Genomic DNA, 18744 nt, shown 5'->3' on the forward strand with positions numbered 1-18744 from the left:
TGAAAGACAGGTGGTTTTGAGGCTGGAGTGGCCAGCAAAGCCCGCAGCCCCAAAGTCTGGGCAGCAATGCGTGCAGTTCCCAGAGAGGTTCGAAAAAAGCCCTAGTTGTTCTCACTGGCACCTTGGGTGCGGGAGCCACCCCCAGCCGTTCGGCCCTTTTGGAGCCCGGTGCCGGGAAAAAAGCTGAAACAAGTGAAAGACAGGTGGTTTTGAGGCTGGAGTGGCCAGCAAAGCCCGCAGCCCCAAAGTCTGGGCGGCAATGCGTGCAGTTCCCAGAGAGGTTCGAAAAAAGCCCTAGTTGTTCTCGCTGGCACCTTGGGTGCGGGAGCCACCCCCGGCCGTTGGGCCCTTTTGGAGCCCGGTGCCGGGAAAAAAGCAGAAACAAGTGAAAGACAGGTGGTTTTGAGGCTGGAGTGGCCAGCAAAGCCCGCAGCCCCAAAGTCTGGGCGGCAATGCGTGCAGTTCCCAGAGAGGTTCGAAAAAAGCCCTAGTTGTTCTCGCTGGCACCTTGGGTGCGGGAGCCACCCCCGGCCGTTCGGCCCTTTTGGAGCCCGGTGCCGGGAAAAAAGCTGAAACAAGTCAAAGACAGGTGGTTTTGAGGCTGGACTGGCCAGCAAAGGCCGCAGCCCCAAAGTCTGGGCAGCAATGCGTGCAGTTCCCAGAGAGGTTCAAATAAAGCCCTAATTGTTCTCGCTGGCACCCTGAGTGCGGGAGCCACCCCTGGCCCTTCGGCCCTTTTGGAGCCCGGTGCCGGGAAAAAAGCAGAAACAAGTCAAAGACAGGTGGTTTTGAGGCTGGAGTGGCCAGCAAAGCCCGCAGCCCCAAAGTCTGGGCGGCAATGCGTGCAGTTCCCAGAGAGGTTAGAAAAAAGCCCTAGTTGTTCTCGCTGGCACCTTGGGTGCAGGACCCACCCCCGGCCGTTCGGCCCTTTTGGAGCCCGGTGCCGGGACAAATTCAAAAAAGTGAAAGACAGGTGGTTTTGAGGCTGGAGTGGCCAGCAAAGCCTGCAGCCCCAAAGTCTGGGCGGCAATGCGTGCAGTTCCCAGAGAGGTTCAAAAAAAGCCCTAGTTGTTCTCGCTGGCAGCTTGGGGGCGGGAGCCACCCCCGGCCGTTGGGCCCTTTTGGAGCCCGGTGCCGGGAAAAAAGCAGAAACAAGTGAAAGACAGGTGGTTTTGAGGCTGGAGTGGCCAGCAAAGCCCGCAGCCCCAAAGTCTGGGCGGCAATGCGTGCAGTTCCCAGAGAGGTTCAAAAAAAGCCCTAGTTGTTCTCGCTGGCACCTTGGGTGCGGGAGCCACCCCCGGCCGTTGGGCCCTTTTGGAGCCCGGTGCCGGGAAAAAAGCAGAAACAAGTGAAAGACAGGTGGTTTTGAGGCTGGAGTGGCCAGCAAAGGCCGCAGCCCCAAAGTCTGGGCGGCAATGCGTGCAGTTCCCAGAGAGGTTCGAAAAAAGCCCGAGTTGTTCTCACTGGCACCTTGGGTGCAGGAGCCACCCCCGGCCGTTCGGCCCTTTTGCAGCCCGGTGCCGGGACAAATTCAAAAAAGTGAAAGACAGGTGGTTTTGAGGCTGCAGTGGCCAGCAAAGCCCGCAGCCCCAAAGTCTGGGCGGCAATGCGTGCAGTTCCCAGAGAGGTTCAAATAAAGCCCTAATTGTTCTCGCTGGCACCCTGAGTGCGGGAGCCACCCCTGGCCCTTCGGCCCTTTTGGAGCCCGGTGCCAGGAAAAAAGCAGAAACAAGTGAAAGACAGGTGGTTTTGAGGCTGGAGTGGCCAGCAAAGGCCGCAGCCCCAAAGTCTGGGCGGCAATGCGTGCAGTTCCCAGAGAGGTTCGAAAAAAGCCCTAGTTGTTCTCGCTGGCACCTTGGGTGCAGGAGCCACCCCCGGCCGTTCGGCCCTTTTGGAGCCCGGTGCCAGGAAAAAAGCTGAAACAAGTGAAAGACAGGTGGTTTTGAGGCTGGAGTGGCCAGCAAAGCCCGCAGCCCCAAAGTCTGGGCGGCAATGCGTGCAGTTCCCAGAGAGGTTCGAAAAAAGCCCTAGTTGTTCTCGCTGGCACCTTGGGTGCAGGAGCCACCCCCGGCCGTTCGGCCCTTTTGCAGCCCGGTGCCGGGACAAATTCAAAAAAGTGAAACACAGGTGGTTTTGAGGCTGCAGTGGCCAGCAAAGCCCGCAGCCCCAAAGTCTGGGCGGCAATGCGTGCAGTTCCCAGAGAGGTTCGAAAAAAGCCCTAGTTGTTCTCACTGGCACCTTGGGTGCGGGAGCCACCCCCGGCCGTTCGGCCCTTTTGGAGCCCGGTGCCGGGAAAAAAGTGAAAGACACGTGCTTTTGAGGCTGGAGTGGCCAGCAAAGCCCGCAGCCCCAAAGTCTGGGCGGCAATGCGTGCAGTTCCCAGAAAAGCCCTAGTTGTTCTCGCTGGCACCTTGGGTGCGGGAACCACCCCCGGCCGTTCGGCCCTTTTGGAGCCCGGTGCCGGGAAAAAAAGTGAAAGACAGGTGCTTTTGAGGCTGCAGTGGCCAGCAAAGCCCGCAGCCCCAAAGTCTGGGCGGCAATGCGTGCAGTTCCCAGAGAGGTTTGAAAAAAGCCATAGTTGTTCTCGCTGGCACCTTGGGTGCAGGAGCCACCCCCGGCCGTTCGGCCCTTTTGCAGCCCGGTGCCGGGAAAAAAGCAGAAACAAGTCAAAGACAGGTGGTTTTGAGGCTGGAGTGGCCAGCAAAGCCCGCAGCCCCAAAGTCTGGGCGGCAATGCGTGCAGTTCCCAGAGAGGTTCGAAAAAAGCCCTAGTTGTTCTCGCTGGCACCTTGGGTGCGGGAGCCACCCCCGGCCGTTCGGCCCTTTTGGAGCCCGGTGCCGGGAAAAAAGTGAAAGACAGGTGGTTTTGAGGCTGCAGTGGCCAGCAAAGGCCGCAGCCCCAAAGTCTGGGCAGCAATGCGTGCAGTTCCCAGAGAGGTTCGAAAAAAGCCCTAGTTGTTCTCGCTGGCACCTTGGGTGCGGGAGCCACCCCCGGCCGTTCACAAAAAATTTGGAGCCCGGTGCTGGGAAAAAGTGTTTGGACCCTTGTAGACCTCCCCAGATCTCTTTATGCCCTTATGGACACCTATGGACCTCCCCAGTCCCCTATGGACCTTCACGGACTTCCCAAGACCACTTTTGACACCTATGGACCTCCCGGGACCCCCAGGGGCCCCCCCAGAGCTCTATGGACTACTATGGAGCCCCCCAGCCCCCTGTGGACCCCTATGGACTTCCCAAGACCCCTATAAACACCCCCAGACCCCTGTGGAGCCCTAGGGATCCTCATGGAATCACCAGACCCCTGTGGACCCCCCCAGAGCTCTATGGACTACTGTGGACCTCCCCAGACCCCTATAAACCCCCCCAGAACGCTGTGGAGCCCCATGGAACCCCCAGACCCCTACGGACTTCCCAAGAGCACTTTGGACCCCCATGGACCCCCATAAACACCCCCAGACCCCTGTGGAGCCCTATGGACCCCCCCTCAGAGCTCTATGGACTACTATGGACCCCCTCCCCCCAGACCCCTGTGAAGCCCTCGGGACCCCCATGGAATCCCCAGACCCCTATGGACCCCCCCCAGACCCCTCTGGACACCCGGCCGGATCCGGTCCTTGTCCCAGGCTTGGTGAAGGGTTTATATTTAAGGATTATTTCTGCACCATCCATCATTTCTATCCCTCAGCTCCAGTTTCACCTTTTCCCAGGGAATTCCCCACCAACCCAGGAGCTGTTGGGGCAAGGAATCTCTCAGCTGGGAGGAGCAGAGCCTTTAGCGAGCGTCCCCACTCCAGGGGGGGGTCCTGGAGAGCCCCAGGGGCTCTGGGGCTGTCTGCTAATTACAGAGGGAGATAATTGACCCGGAGTCCAATTTTTGCGGGAACAGGATCTCCAGGTCCCCCCTCCACACAGGGCTTGGGCCGGGTCTCCAGCCATCCCCCCCAAAGTCCAGGTGCCACTCATCACCACCAATGGTGTGATGGCCACCATGGCCCTGGCAGGAACCGAGGAGAGAAGGAAGAGGAGGGAAAACCAGGGAGAGCCCCCAGGGCAGGGTGGGGGAAGAGGGAAATTCCAGCCAGTGGGGAGCAGGGACCAGGAGAAGCCTGGCAGGGAGGGAATGGGATGGGATGCAGACAGAGGGACGTGGGAGTCACGGCAGCTCCTGGTGCAGGTGGGAGACCTTCGCTGCCCCAGAGGCTTCTCTCCCTGCCCCTTCCCAGCCAGAGACCCTTGGCACAGCCCTGCCCCCCCCCCCCCCACCTGCAGCCCTTTAAACCCTTGGCCTGGCCCATCCTCACCTCACGGGTCCCACCTGGGCTGCCCCAGCCCCAGCCGGAGCCCCTTGGCAAGAGGGGCCATTGCCACAGCCCCCCCACCCCACAGCATGTCCCCCCCCATCCCCTGTCCCCATCCTCAGCCCTGAGCTCAGACCCCAGGGGCTGCAAACGCCCCCTGGGGCACAGAGGAGGCAGGAAACGTTCATCCATTAAATGAATCAAAGGAGAAAAGCGGGAGGAAGGACAGAGGGAGCAAAAGGAAAAGCGGGAGGAAGGACAGAGGGACCAAAGGGAAAAGAGGGAGGAAGGACAGAGGGACCAAAGGGAGGAGAAAAGAGGGAGGAAGGACAGAGGGAGCGAAGGGAAAAACAGGAGGAAGACAGAGGGACTGTGTGAGCCGATGCAGGCAGGATGCAGGAACAACCACAAAACCATGGATTAAGGGCAAAGAGCGAATTTAATCTCACTGCCTCATGGATCAGGGAACCTCTGAAGCAGCACCCGGGCAGAGGCAGGCAAGCAGGGGACGCAGGCACTGCGCAGCGAGAGTCCTTGTTAGCAAGAGGGTCCTCATTAGCGAGGGAGTGCGAGAGCGAGAGAGCTCCCACTCGCTGGTTGGGCCTGTGTTTCAAGGATTCGGGCAGGCAGATTTTTCCGCTGTGCCTTGATCTCTTCAACCGCAGGGACAGGATCTCAGGCGTGTTGGAAAAGGAGTCCCCAAGTCCCTCCCAGGCCTGCGTTATCCGAGCACGGATGCCCTACTTGTTGAGCCCACGGAACTAAGCAGCAATTAGTGTGCAATTAGTGTGCAATTAGTGTGATGGATGTGTTTTCCAGCATCCCACGTGCGAGTCACTTTCCCTGGTTGGCGGGGGGGGGGGTGCGTGACCTCCTTTACCTGGGGAGACCCCCGGGGGGGGTCGGGGGGGGCCCTGGGGCGGTGGCGTCCTCCGGGGCGCCAGGGGGCGCTGTCGGGGCGGGGCCAGCGGGGGGTGGGGCCGGCGGGGGCGGGGCCGGAGCGCGGCGGGGACCCAAGATGGCGGCAGCGGTGAACGTGGGGGGAACTGACGTTGCCGCAGCTGGAGCTGCTCAAGGGGCAGCTGGAGCAGGTCGGGGAGAGGGGGGGCTGTGGGGGCTGGGGGGAGAGGGGGGCCTGTGGAAGAGGGGGGGAAGGGGCCTGTGGGGCTGGGGGAGAGGGGGCCTGTGGAAGAGGGGGGGAAGGGGCCTGTGGGGGCTGGGGTGAGAGGGGCTGGACTGGGCCAGACTGGGTTAACTGGTGGTCAAGGCCGGGGGGGGGGGGAATATTCAGGGCTGGGGAGGGGGGGGGGGGGGTGAGGGGTGGGATGTCTCCCCCCGATGCCGTGGGGCTGACGGGGGCCCCCCCCCCGGCTGTTCTTCCCCCCAGGAGGTGGAGTTCCTCTCCTCCTCCATGGCGCAGCTGAAGGTGGTGCAGACCAAGTACGTGGAGGCTCGGGACTGTCTCAGCGTCCTCAGCAAGAGCAAACGAGGGTGAGGGGGGGCCCCCATCCCGGGGGGGGGCGGCGGCGGTAGGAGCCCACCCACTGCCTTTGCCACCCCTGGTGCCCCCACCCCCCCCGCCCCCAGAACACCTCCTGCCCCCCCCCAGGGGGAAGACAGACCCAGCTTTTCCCTGAGCAGAGCCCCTTGTGCCCCTCGGGGGGGGGGGAGACAGGGGGCAACCGGGGGGGCCCAGATGTGTGACACCCCCCCAGATTTCCACCCCTGGTCCCCCCCCGCCCCAAAATGCCTTCTGCCCCCCCCAGGGGGGAGGCAGACCCAGCCCTGCCCTGAGCAGAGCCCCCCCATGTCCCCTTGGAGGGGGGGGGGCGGACAGGGGGCGACTGGGGGGCCCAGATGTGTGGCGCCCTCCCCCCAGATTGCCCCCCCTCACCCTCTGCTTCTTTCCTCCCAGGGAAGGACCTACTGGTGCCGCTCACCAGCTCCGTATCCTTTTCCTGTCCCCCCTCTCCCCGCCAAATGCCCCCGTTTGCCAACCCCCGGCAGGGCTCCCAGTACCCCCCAGTATCACTCAGCGGTGCCAGTATCTGCCCCCTCCCTTCCCTATTTTCCCTGACACCCCCCACCCTCAAAAGATGTACGTCCCCGGGAAGCTCTCAGACACCGAGCGGGTCCTGGTCGACGTGGGAACTGGCTACTACGTGGAGAAGGTTGGGGGGGCACTGGGGGGGGGCAGCTCAGAGCCTTCCTGGGGGAGGGGCAGCACCCCCTCTCTGTCCTCCAGAGGCCTCCCCCCCTTTTTTTTTCCCCTCCCCCCCCTTTTTTCCTCCCCCCCTTTTTTTTCCCCTCCCCCCCTTTTTTTTCCCCTCCCCCCCTTTTTTTTCCCCTCCCCCCCTTTTTTTTCCCCTCCCCCCTTTTTTTTCCCCTCCCCCCCTTTTTTTTCCCCTCCCCCCCTTTTTTTTTCCCCTCCCCCCCTTTTTTTTTCCCCTCCCCCCCTTTTTTCCCCTCCCCCCTTTTTTTTTCCCCTCCCCCCCTTTTTTTTTCCCCCTCCCCCCCTTTTTTTTTCCCCTCCCCCCCTTTTTTTCCCCTCCCCCCCTTTTTTTTTCCCCTCCCCTTTCCCTTCTCCCCCTATTTCCCCCCCTTTAACCTCCTCTCTTTGACCCCCTCCCTTTTTTTTGCCCCCGCCTTTTTTTTTCCCTCCCCCATTCCCCCCCTTCCCTTTTCCCCCCTTTAACCTACTCTCTCCCTTTTTTTTGTCCCCTCTCCCTTTTTTCGACCCCCCTTTTTTTGACCCCCGCCCTTTTTTTTGACAACCCCCACCTTTTTTTTTTTTTTGGGACACACACCCCCCCCCCTCAGACAGCAGACGACGCCCGAGACTTTTTCAAGCGCAAAATCGACTTCCTCACCAAGCAGATGGAGAAGATCCAGCCGGCGCTGCAGGAGAAACACGCCATGAAACAGGGTAAAACCCCCAGGACACCCCACACACCCCCCCCAAAATTATGGAGGGGGGGGGCCCAACCCTTTTATACCCCCCCCCCTCGGTGACTTCCTGGCCCCCTTTTTTTCTTTCCCCCTCCCCCCCCCCCATCTTCCAGCCGTGGTGGAAATGATGAGCCAGAAGATCCAGCAGCTCACGGCACTGGGAGCTGCCCAGGGGGGGGCCACCAAGGCGTAGCCTTCAGCCTCAGGGGGTCTCCTCATCACCACCAGGATTTGGGCCCCCCCCTTCCCCCCCAGCTCCAGGTTCTGACCCCACTCTCACTGTGCAGAATAAATGCTCCTTTCTGGAAGTGGGATCTTCTTGGGGGGCGGGGGGGGATGGGTGGACACATGGTTGGGGGGCAATAATTTGGGATTATCCTGAGAATCTCACTCACATGCACACGCCCCCTCCCTGACCCCTCTGTCCTGGCTTTGGGGGGGGCTCTGTGTGCCCCCCCCATGGGGTGTTCTACCCCTCCAAGGGGCTTTTTACACCCACCCACCCCCAAGACAAAATAATCCACTTTCCCCACAGATAAGAGTTTTATTCCCCAACCAACCCCCACGCCCCTCCCCCCAACACGGGGGCTGTCGGGGACACCCCCCCCCCCAGCTCCTACACAAAGAGTGTCCCCATGTCCCCTGTTGTGTCGTGTCCCCCCCTCCCCCCCCCCAGCTATGTACATCTATAGGGCCCGACCCCGGGAGGGGAGGGACACTGGGGACAGGCAGTGGCTGTTGGGGGCCATGTGAAGTGCCACGGTGGCTGGGGAGGCTTGGTGGCACTTCGTCCCTGTGGTCCAGTCCGTGTGTCCCCATGGCTTGGTGGCACCTTGTCACTATGGTCCAGTCCATCTGTCCCCCATCTTGGTGTCACCTCATCCCCATGGTCAAGTCCATCTGTCCCTATGCCTTGGTGTCACCTCATCCCTGTGTGTCCCCGTGGTCCAGTCCATGGTTCCTCCAGCTCAGTGTCACCTTATGCTTGTCCCCATGGTCCAGTCCATCTGTCCTCCATCTCAGTGTCACCTCATCCCCATGTCCACGGTGCAGTCCGTGTGTCCCCTGGCTCGGTGTGACCTTGTCCCCTTGCCCATGGTGCCATCTGGATGTCCCCATGGCTTGGTGTCACCTTGTCCTCATGTCCACAGCTCAGTCCCTGTGTCCCCCAGCTTGGTGCCACTTCATCCCCATGTCCATGGCTCAGTCCACGTGTCCCCCAGCTTGGTCTCGCCTCGTCCCTGTCCCTGTGGCTCAGTCCATGTGTCCCCCAGCTCGGTCTCACCTCCTCCCTGTGCCCATAGCTCAATCATGGTGTCCCCCAGCTTGGTGTCACCTCATCCCCTTACCCATGGTGTAGTCTCTGTGTCCCGTGGCTCAATGTCACCTCATGCCTGTCCCCGTGGCTCAGTCCCTCTGTCCCATGGCTCGGTGTCACCTCGTCCCCACGTCTGTGGCTCAGTCCCTGTGTCCCGTGGCTTGGTGTCATCTTGTCCCTGTGGCCATAGCTCAGTCCCCATTTCCCATGGCTTGGTGTCACCTCGTCCCCTTACCTGTGGTTCAATCCCTGTGTCCCCCAGCTTGGTCTCACCTCACTCCTGTCCCCATAGCTCAGTCCATGTGTCCCCCAGCTCAGCGTCACCTTGTCCCCTTACCCATGGTGTAGTCTCTGTGTCCCCCAGCTTGGTGCCACCTCATTCCTGTCCCCATGGCTCAGTCCCCGTGTCCTCCAGCTTGGTGCCACCTCATTCCCGTGGCCGTGGCTCAGTCCCTGTGTCCCATGGCTTGGTGTCACCTCATCCCCATGTCCATGGCTTGGTCCATGTGTCCCCCAGCTCGGTCTCACCTCATCCCTGTCCCCGTGGCTCAGTCCATGTGTCCTGTGGCTCGGTGTCACCTCCTCTCTGTGCCCACGGCTCAGTCCCTCTGTCCCATCACCTGCTGTCACCTCATCCCCATGTCCGTGGCTCAGTCCCTCTGTCCCGTGGCTTGGTGTCACCTCCTCCCTGTTCCCGCAGCTCAGTCCCCGTGTCCTCCAGCTTGCTGCCACCACGTCCCCATGGGTCAGTCCGCCTGCGTCCCCCCATCAGGGGACAAAGAGGGGCTTGTGGACGCGCTTGTGGCGGTTGAGCGTGGCGCTGCGGGCGAAGCTCTCCCCGCACTCCACGCAGATGAAGGGTTCCGGTGGCCCCCCATCTCGGGGTTGCCCCCCGGCCCCGTGGACCCGCTGGTGCTTCAGCAGGTTTCCGCTCTGGGCGAACCCCCGGCCGCAGTGGGCGCAGCGGTGGGGCCGAGCCCCTGAATGGGTGCGTTGGTGCTTGATGAGGTTCTTGCTCTGGGTGAAGCTCTTCCCGCACTCCCCGCAGCTGTAGGGCTTCTCCCCGGTGTGGATGCGCTGGTGCTGGATGAGGTTGGAGCTCCAGCTGAAGCTCTTGCCGCAGTCCCCGCAGCTGTAGGGCTTCTCCCCAGTGTGGGTCCGGCGGTGCTGGACCAGGTGGGAGTTTTGGCTGAAGCTCTTCCCGCACTCCCCGCAGGTGCTGGGCCGTTCCCCGGTGTGGGTCCGCCGGTGCCGCAGCAGCTTGGACCAGTGGCTGAAGCTCTTCCCGCACTCGTTGCAGATAAAAGGCCGCTGGCGACCCCCCCGCCGCCCTCTTTCCCCTTCTTCTTCCTCTCCGTAAGCGGCACCCCCCACCCCCACCACTGCGGATGTGGCAGCCCCTGAGCTGGGGGTCCCCCCACCACCACCAGCCGTGCCCCCCCCGCCGCGTTTCTTGGGCTTGGGGGGTAAGGGGCTGTGGGGGATGACGGTCTGGATGATCTCGTGGGGCAGCACCTCGTCCTCGCAGTCGCTTACGATGCCATCGTCGGCTGGGGGGGGGGGGGAAGGTGCGGGGGGGGGAGAGGTTGGGGAGGGGCCAGAGACAAACACCCCCCCCAGGGACAGAGACACCCCCCCTTTGGGAGAGACACCCCCCTCCCCCAGGGACAGACCCCCCCCCCCCTTTGGGAGAGACACCCTCCCTTGGGGACAGAGAATCCCCCCTGAAGACAGCGACACCCCCCCCCGGGGACAGAGACCCCCCCCTTTGGGAGAGACACCCCCCTCCCCCAGGGACAGAGATCCCCCTTTGAGAGAGACCCCCCACCCAGGGACAGAGACACCCCCCTCAGGGACAGAGACACCCCTTTGGGAGAGACACACACCCCCCCTTGGGGACAGAGAATCCCTCCTGAGGACAGCGACAACCCCCCCCGGGGACAGAGACCCCCCCCTTTGGGAGAGACACCCGCCCTGGGGGACAAGGATGGGTCCCCCCCGGAGACAGACACCCCACCCCCAGGACAGAGACCACCCCCCTTGGGGACAGAGACGGGTCCCCCCCAGGGACAGACACCCCCCCTGGGGACAGACACCCCCTCCAAGGACAGAGACCCCCCCTTTGGGAGAGACCCCCCACCCAGGGACAGAGACACCCCCCTCAGGGACAGAGACACCCCTTTGGGAGAGACACACACCCCCCCCCCTTGGGGATAGAGAATCCCCTCTGAGGACAGAGACCACCCCCCTTGGGGACAGAGACCCCCTTCAAGGACAAAGACACCCCCCTTTGGGAGGGACACCCCCCTGGGGACAGGGATGGGTCCCCCCCTGGAGACAGACACCCCACCCCCAGGACAGAGACCACCCCTTTGGGAGAGACACCCCCCTCCCCAGAGATGGAGACACACACACACACACCCAGGGACAGAGAACCCCTCCCTTTGGGAGAGACACCCCCCTTTGGGGACAGGGATGGGTCCCCCCTGGGGACAGACACCCCCCCCCGAGGACAGAGACCACCCCCCTGGGGACAGACACACACCCCCCCCAGGGACAGACACCCCCACCCCCAGGACAGAGACACCCCCCCTGGGGACCCTTGGGGACAGAGACGGGTCCCCCCCCAGGAACAGACACCCCATCCAAAGACAGAGACCCCCTTGGGGAGAGACCCCCCCACCTTGGGGACACAGACCCCTCCCTGGGGACAGAGACCCTCCCCAGGGGACAGTCACCCCCCCAGGGACAGAGACCCCCCCTTTGGGAGAGACACCCCCCTGGGGACAGGGATGGGTCCCCCCCTGGGGACAGACACCCCACCCCCAGGACAGAGACCCCCACCCCCTGGGGACAGACACCCCCCCCCTTGGGGACAGGGATGTGTCCCCCCCCTCACCGATGTAGACCCTCCGGACCATGTCCCCCTCATCCGAGTCGTGCAGCTCCACCACACAGGGCTCCTCCTGCTCCATGGGGGCAGCTGGGGGGGGGGGGCAGTGGGGACCCCTCAGCCCCCCCACAGCTCACGTGGGGACCCTCCTGGCGCCCCCCCTAAGATCCACACCCTCCCCCTTTGCCCCCCCCAACCCCAGTTCCTCTCGACTCCCTTCCTGTTGCGCCAGTTCCTGTCCCCCCCCCCCCGGGGTGGGACAGAGCCCTCGTGTCCCCAGGGCCCCTTGTGACACCCCAAAACCCAACCCTGTCACCCCAAATCCCACCCCATCACCCCAAAAGCCCTTGTGTCCCCCCAAAATCCCACCCTGTCACCCCAAAATCTCATTGTGCTACCCCAAATCCCCTTGTGTCCCCCCAAAAATCCCACCCTGTCACCCCAAAATCCCCTTCTATCACCCCAAAACCCACCCTGTCACCCCAAAACCCCTTCTACTGCCCCAAAATCCCACCCTGTCACCCGAAAATCCCCTTGGACTGCCCCAAATCTCAGTGTCACCCCAAAATCCAGTTGCATCACCACAAAACACCTTCTATTGCCCCCAAATCCCACCCTGTCACCCCAAAATCTCATTATGTCACCCCAGATCCCCTTGTGTCACCCCAAAATCCCACCACGTCACCCCAAAACCCCTTCTACAGCCCCAAAATCCCCTTGTGTCACCCCAAAATCCCATGTCACACCAAAACACCTTCTACTGCCCCAAAATCCCACCCTGTCACCCCAAAATCTCATTGTGTCACCCCAAAATCCCACTGTGCTGCCCCAATTCTGTCACCCCAAAATCCCACTGTGTCACCCCAAAATCCCACCCTGTCACCCCAAAATCCCCTTCTGCTGCCCCAAAATCCCACCCTGTCACCTCAGATCCCCTTGTGTCACCCCAAAATCCCCTTGTCACCCCAAATCCCCTTGTGTCACCCCAAAGTCCCGTTGTCACCCCAAATCCCCTTCTACTGCCCCCAAATCTCATTGTGTCACCCCAAATCCCACTGTGCAGCCCCAAATTTCACTGTGTCACCCCAGATCCCACCCTGTCACCCCAAAACCCCTTCTACTGCCCCAGAATCCTGCTGTCACCCCAAAATCCCACCGTCACCCCAAAATCCCACCGTGTGACTCCAAATCTGTTCGTGCCCCCCTCATCCCCCTGCTCCCCCCCCTTTGCTTCCCCCCCCCCAACGTTACCTGGGCTCCCAGGGGGGGTCAGGGGGGGGTCCCGCTGCTGCTCCGCACTCAGCCCCCCGCCTCTGCCCCCCAAGATCTAGGGGGGGGACACACAGACACGGGCGGTCACAGCCCCGCGGCTGAGGAGGGGGGGCGTCACATTGCCCCTCCCCCCGCCCCAATCTGCTCCCCCCCTTCCTCATCTGCCCTCTCGGGGGGGGGCTGCAAATCCCGCCCCCACTCCCCGCGCATCCCCCGCCTCTTGGGGTGCCCCCCCCCCCCACCATCCCGGGGGGTCCTGCAGCACCGGGGGGGGGGGGTCCTAGGGGCACCTTGGCTGGGGAAGGGGGGGGGAGAGTAGGGGGCACGGGGACCCCCAAGCACCCCCGGGGGGCAGCCCCAGTCCTGAGCCCCACCCACCCCCTGGCTCTGGGACCCCCCAAAACCACAGAGACCCCCCCCTCACGGCATCACAGAGCCACACACACCCCCGGTGGCGGCGGGTCCCGGAGCCCCCCCAAAAAGTGCCCGCACCCCCTCCCCAGGGTGCCCAGAGCCCCCCCAAAGGGCTTGTACCCCCCCCCCCCAGGGTGCCCGGAGCCCTCCCAAAGGGCTTGTACACCCCCCCTCCAAGGTGCCTGGTGCCCCACAAAAGTGCCTGTGCCCCCCCCCCGGGGTGCTCACAACTCCCCAGGGTGGCCATAGCACCCCAAAAGTGTTTTTGCCCCCCTCCCCCCAGATGCCCACTGCACCCCAAAAGTCCCTGTCCCCCCCCTCCCGGGATGCACCCCCCCCATCGGTGCCTGCACCTGCAGCCCCCCCAAAGATGCTCAGAGCACCCCAAAAGTGCCTACATCCCCCCCTCTCCCCCCCCCCGGGTGCCCTGTGCACCCCAAAGTTGCCCACAGCCCCCCCCCTTGGGGTGCCCCTGGGGGTCCCGCTGCCCCCACCGAGATGCCCACCCCACACCCCCCCCCAGGAAGCCTGGTGCACCCCAAAAATGCCTTCAACCCCCCCCCAGCATTCCCAGTGCCCCACCCGGACCCCCCCAAAAAAGTCCGTGACACCCCCCCCTTCCCGAATGCTTCGTGCACCCCAAAGGGGCATGGGCACCCCCAAAGCTGCCCAGTGCCCCCCCCAGGTTGCCCAGTTCACCCCCAAAAGTGCCCAGTGTCCCCCCAAATTACCCAGTGCCCCCCCCCAGGCCGCATGGGACACCCCAAAGCTGACCAGTGCCCCCCCTGGTTGCCCAGTGCCCCCCCAAATTGCCCAGTGCACCCCCAGAGCCAACCAGTGCCCCCCAGTTTCCCCCAAAGCTGACCATTGCACCCCAAAGCTGCCCAGTGCCCCCCCCCAGGTTGCCCAGGGCACCCCAAATCTGCAAAACGCCCCCCCACCTCGGGTGTAGGGGGGGGGGTGTCGGGTCCTCTCCCAGAGCCCCCCCCGAAAATGGAGACCCCCCAGCTCCGCTCTCCAGCTCTGGGGGTACTTTGGGGGGGCCCTTTGGGGGGCGTCCTTTAATTTCCAGCCCCTGCAGCACCCGGGGGGGGGGGGCACCGAGGCCCGACACCGCGAGCCCTCCGCCCCCCCAGCGACCCTAAACTGAGCCCCCCCTAAACTGGGGGCGGGGAGGGGGGGGCACAAGAAAGAGGAGCTTCCCACCGGAACGGCCCCCCTCCCCCCAACATTTCCAGGGGGCAAACGGGGCCTGGGGGGGGGGGGGGGGGTGCAGCATCGCCCGAGGGGGGGGCACAGACACACACAGGCGCCGCGAGGCCGATGCAGCCCCCACCCCCCCGCTTTTTCCCTTCTCCCCCCCGTTCCCCCCCCTCCCAGCACCCCATTTATTTTGGAGGGGGGGTGGGGGGTTCGGGGGGGGGTCGCGGCGCCGCCACCGCGAGGCACAAAGGAATCAAACCCCCGGGCTCCGGGACACCCCCCCCAACATTCCCCAACCCCAAGTTGCGGGGGGGCTACCTTATATTTTTTTTTTTTGGGGGGGGGGGGGTGTCTCCCCACTCTCCAGAACCACCCCCCCTCCCCAAACCTCATCCATGTGCCCCCCTCCTCGCCGCCCCCCCCCCCTCGACTCACCTCCCTCTCCGAAGGCGCGATGGGCTCTGGGAAAAAGAGGGGGGGGGGGAGGTGTTTTTTGGGGAAGTCTGGGGGGTTGATTTTGGGGAGATGGAGGGGGGGGTTTGGCTGGCGCGTGGCGGGTGTTCTCCTTGTTCGGGGTGGGGGGGGGGAACGGGGGGGGGACGGGGACCGGGAACAGGAAGGTCCCAGCGTCATCCCATTCCCCCGGATGCTTCTTCCCGGCAAAACCCCTAAAACGAGGCGAAACCTTGGGAAAAAGGGGTCAAAAAAAAAAAAAAAAAGGGGGGGTCCCAATAACCCACCCCCCCCACCCCCCCCTTAACGGTGAGGGGGCGATTTCACCCCCCCAACGCCTGGAAATATGCCCCCGGGGGGGATATTGGGGTGGGTTTTATTTATCCCCCCCCCCGCCCAACTCCGGCTCCGTTTGGAAAATGGAGGATTTGGGGGGGGGGAGGAAAGAGCAGCCGAAGCGCCCCCCTCTAAAAAAAAATCCCCCACCCCCCCGTGCTTTTGTAACGGCTCCAACCCTTCCCCCCTCCCCCTCCCGCGTTTTCCGCCCCCCCCGGGCAAAAAAAAAAAAAAAATGGTTGGAAATTATGCAACGCCGCCTCCGCCATCGGCCCCGCCTTTTGGGGGTGTCCTCAGAAGCCCCCCCCCCCTCGGCTCCACCGACCCCCCCCCCCCCCCCGAGGGTCTGGGGGGGGGGGGGGGTCCCGCTGTGTCGTGTCCCCCCCGCCCGGGATGCGGGATCTATTCCCGCGGGGCACCGGGATCCGCTCCAAATCCACGCCCCCCTCTCCCCCCCCCGCGCTGGGAGAACGGGAAAAACTTTCCCACGGTGGCCCCCCTCGCCCCCGCCGTCACCCCCCTTTCTCACTTGGGGTGGGGGTCGCCCCCTCTCCCCACCCCCCCACCCCAAAGCCACGCGGGGGGGACGATGCTGGGGGGAAAGCTTTTATTGATGTTCTCACCCGACGCCCCCCACCCACCCCCCCAACTCTGTGTGTGTGTGTCCCCTGACCCCCCCCACGCTGCCCCACACACACACACACACGCCCCCCCCCACGCCCTCCCCCCCCCCGTTTTTTGGGGTGCTGGGGGGGGCAGACGCCAGTCCCCAACTCCACTCCAGTCCCCAGCCCTCGGGGGGGGGGGGGGGAGATGGCAGGGCCCCATGGTAGGGGTGCACCCCCAAAAGTTGTCCCCATCCTGGTGTCCCCATCCTGGTCTCCTCATCCCAGTGTCCCCATCCCATCTTCTCCACCCTGGTGTCCCCATCCCAATGTCTCCATCCCGGTGTCTCCATCCTGGTCTCCTCATCCCAGTGTCTCCAACCCAGCGTCCCCATCCTAGTGTCACCATCCATTTCTCCATCCCAGTCTCTCCAACCTGGTGTCCCCATCTTGGTGTCCCCGTCCTGGTGTCTCTATCCCAGTCTCTCCATCTTGGTGTCCCCATCCTGGTGTCTCCATCCTGGTGTCCCTATCCCGGTGTCCCCATCCCAGTCTTTCCATCCCGGTGTCCCCATCCTGGTGTCCCCATCCCAGTCTTTCCATCTTGGTTTCCCCATCCCAGTGTCCCCATCCTGGTCTCCTCATCCCAGTGTCCCCATCCCATTTTCTCCACCCTGGTGTCCCTATCCCAATGACTCCATCCCAGCGTCCCCATCTTGGTCTCCCCATCCAGGTGTCTCCATCCTAGTCTTTCCATCCTGGTGTCTCCACCTTGGTGTCCCCATCTTGGTGTCCCCATCCTGGTGTTCCCATCCACGTCTCCATCCTTGTCTCCCCATCCCAGCGTCCCCATCTTGGTGTCCCCATCCAGGTGTTCCCAGCTCCATCCTGGTGTCTCCATCCCATCATCCCCATCCCCAAATCATGCCGTGTGGATCTTCTGGTGCCGCCGGAGCTGGGACTTGTGCCGAAACCCGTCCCCGCACTCCCCACAGAGGTGGGGCCGCTCCTGGCTGTGGGTCCGGCGGTGGCGGATGAGGTTGGAGGAGACGCTGAAGCTCTTGCCGCACTCCCCGCAGCGGTAGGGCCTCTCCCCAGTGTGGGTCCGCCGGTGCTGGACCAGGGCTGAGCTCTCCCCGAAGCGTTTCCCGCAGGCCCCACAGCCGTAGGGCTTCTCCCCGGTGTGGGTCCGGCGGTGGGTGGCCAGGTTGGAGTTCTGGCTGAAGCTCTTGCCGCACACCCCGCAGCGGTAGGGCCTCTCCCCGGTGTGCGTCACCCGGTGCCGGGCCAGGTCCGAGCTGCGGCTGAACCCCTTCCCGCACTCCCCGCAGATGGTGGGGCGGGGGGCCCCCCCCCGAACCCCCCCCAGCAGCTCCTTCAGGGGGGCGGGAAGGGCGGTCGTCGTCCTTGTCGATGTCCTAGTCGAGGTTCCTCCGTGGTTTCCCCCACCCCCCCGCCCCGGGAGGGGGCGACGCGGCGGCGGGGTTTTGCGGGGGGGGCGGGCCGGCCGGGCGGGGGGCTGCTTGGCGGAGGGCGGGGGGCTGGGGTGGGCTGTGGGGAGAGGAGGGAGTGGGGGGGACGGGGGGACGGGGGGGCACCGAGGGAACGGGGATGGGTGCCCCCCCGTCCCCTCCCCAGCCTTTGTCCCCCTCCCCATCCCTTTCCCTGCCCCCGCCATTTCCCTGCCCCCCCATCCCTTTTCCTGCCCCCCCATTTTCCTGCCCCCCTCCATCCCTTTCCTTGTCCCCCCATCCATTTCCCTGCCCCCCCATCCCTTTTCCTGCCCCCCCATTTTCCTGCCCCCCATCCCTTTTCCTGTCCCCCATCCTTTTCCCTGTCCCCCCATCCCTTTTCCTGCCCCCCCATTTTCCTGCCCCCCATCCTTTTCCCTGTCCCCCATCCTTTTTCCTGCCCCCCATCCCTTTCCTTGCCCCCCTCCCCCCATTTTCCTGCCCCCTCTCCATCCCTTTTCCTACCCCCCCCTCCCCCAATCCCTTTTCTCTGGTCTCAGGGTGCAGGAGGAGCGGGGGGGGGAGGGGGGGGGCACACACCACCGAGGGGGGACCCGCGGCCCCAGTTCCCTCTGCAGACCATGGCGGGAGTTGGGGGGGGGGGGGGGCCGTGACACCCCATGGGGTGGGAGCAGGGCACCCCTGCACCCCCAGATTGGGACGCCCCCATAGTGTGGGAATGGGGTACCCCTGCACCCCGAGATCGGGGTGTCCCCATGGGGTGGGACCAGGACAGCCCTGTCCCCTGGGATGGGGGTGTCCCCATGAGATGGGAGGAGGTCACCCCCAAACTGGCGCACCCCCATGCTGCGTGGCTGGGACACCCCTGCACCCCCAAACTGGGGCACCTCAGTGGCACAGGACTGGGGTACCCCTGCACCCCGGGACTGGAACACTCCTGTGCCACAGAAATGGGGCACCCCCGAACCCCAAAATCGGGGCATCCCCACACCATGCAATGGGGGCATCCCCGTACACCGGGATCGGGGCACCCCCATACCCAGGGTTTGGGGTACTCCCATACCCAGGGATCGGGTTATTCCCATGTTCAGGGACCAGGGCACCCCCATACCCCAGGATCGGGGTACCCCCCATGGGAACGGGACACCCCTGCCCCCTCAGGACTGGGGCACCCCCATACCTTGGGATCGGGGCACCCCCATACTGGCGATCAGGGGTACCCCCATGCTGCGGGAAAGGGATACCCCTGGATCCCCAGGGACACCCCTGTACCCCAAAACTGGGGTACCCCATGCCATGGGAATGGGGACCTCCCCTCCCCAATCCCCAGGGCACCCCCATACCCTGAGACCGGGGGACCGCCCTCCACCTCCGGTACCAGGGCCCCCACCCCACCCCAGGACTCATGGGGGGTCCCCACGAATCAGGGGTGGGGTATCCCCCCTCCCCCCAAAAGGGACACCCCGCATGGGGACACCCCGATGGAGCCCCCCACCGTGCCCCCACCCCTTTTTTTTTGGGGGGGGGGG

At 64.1% G+C, this 18744-nt stretch overlaps 2 protein-coding genes across 2 annotated transcripts; one reads left to right on the plus strand and one right to left on the minus strand.

The window, feature by feature from the left end:
- Nucleotides 1–5318: 5318 nt before the first annotated feature.
- Nucleotides 5319–7555, plus strand: PFDN5 (prefoldin subunit 5). Its single transcript, XM_074167001.1, is given in 7 exon segments — nt 5319–5339; nt 5341–5391; nt 5688–5785; nt 6211–6247; nt 6397–6471; nt 7121–7226; nt 7363–7555. Coding segments are annotated over 7 exon segments (468 nt in total). The 3' UTR covers nt 7443–7555.
- A 1780-nt stretch (nt 7556–9335) lies between these two features.
- LOC141477810 (uncharacterized) lies at nt 9336–18441 on the minus strand. Its single transcript, XM_074167000.1, has 3 exons — nt 18396–18441; nt 16671–17294; nt 9336–9883 (listed from the first exon to the last, which is right to left on the minus strand). Exons 1-3 carry the CDS (start codon nt 18439–18441, stop codon nt 9336–9338), a joined length of 1218 nt encoding a protein of 405 aa, XP_074023101.1.
- Between the last annotated feature and the right edge of the window lie 303 nt (nt 18442–18744).

The sequence above is a fragment of the Numenius arquata genome, unplaced genomic scaffold (genome assembly GCF_964106895.1).
Source record: "Numenius arquata unplaced genomic scaffold, bNumArq3.hap1.1 HAP1_SCAFFOLD_1066, whole genome shotgun sequence".
In the NCBI taxonomy this organism is placed as follows: domain Eukaryota; kingdom Metazoa; phylum Chordata; class Aves; order Charadriiformes; family Scolopacidae; genus Numenius; species Numenius arquata.

Bases quoted from the DNA above. Each gene is read 5' to 3' on its own strand.
- LOC141477810 (XM_074167000.1), bottom strand. From the start codon at position 18,441: ATGGGGGTACCCCTGATCGCCAGTATGGGGGTGCCCCGATCCCAAG. The intron at 17,295-18,395 runs GTATGGGGGTGC...CTCTCCCCACAG, and splicing joins GGGGGTGCCCCGATCCCAAG to CCCACCCCAGCCCCCCGCCC. The intron at 9,884-16,670 runs CATGATTTGGGG...GGCGGGGGGGTC, and splicing joins GCACCAGAAGATCCACACGG to GCCAGCGGCCTTTTATCTGC.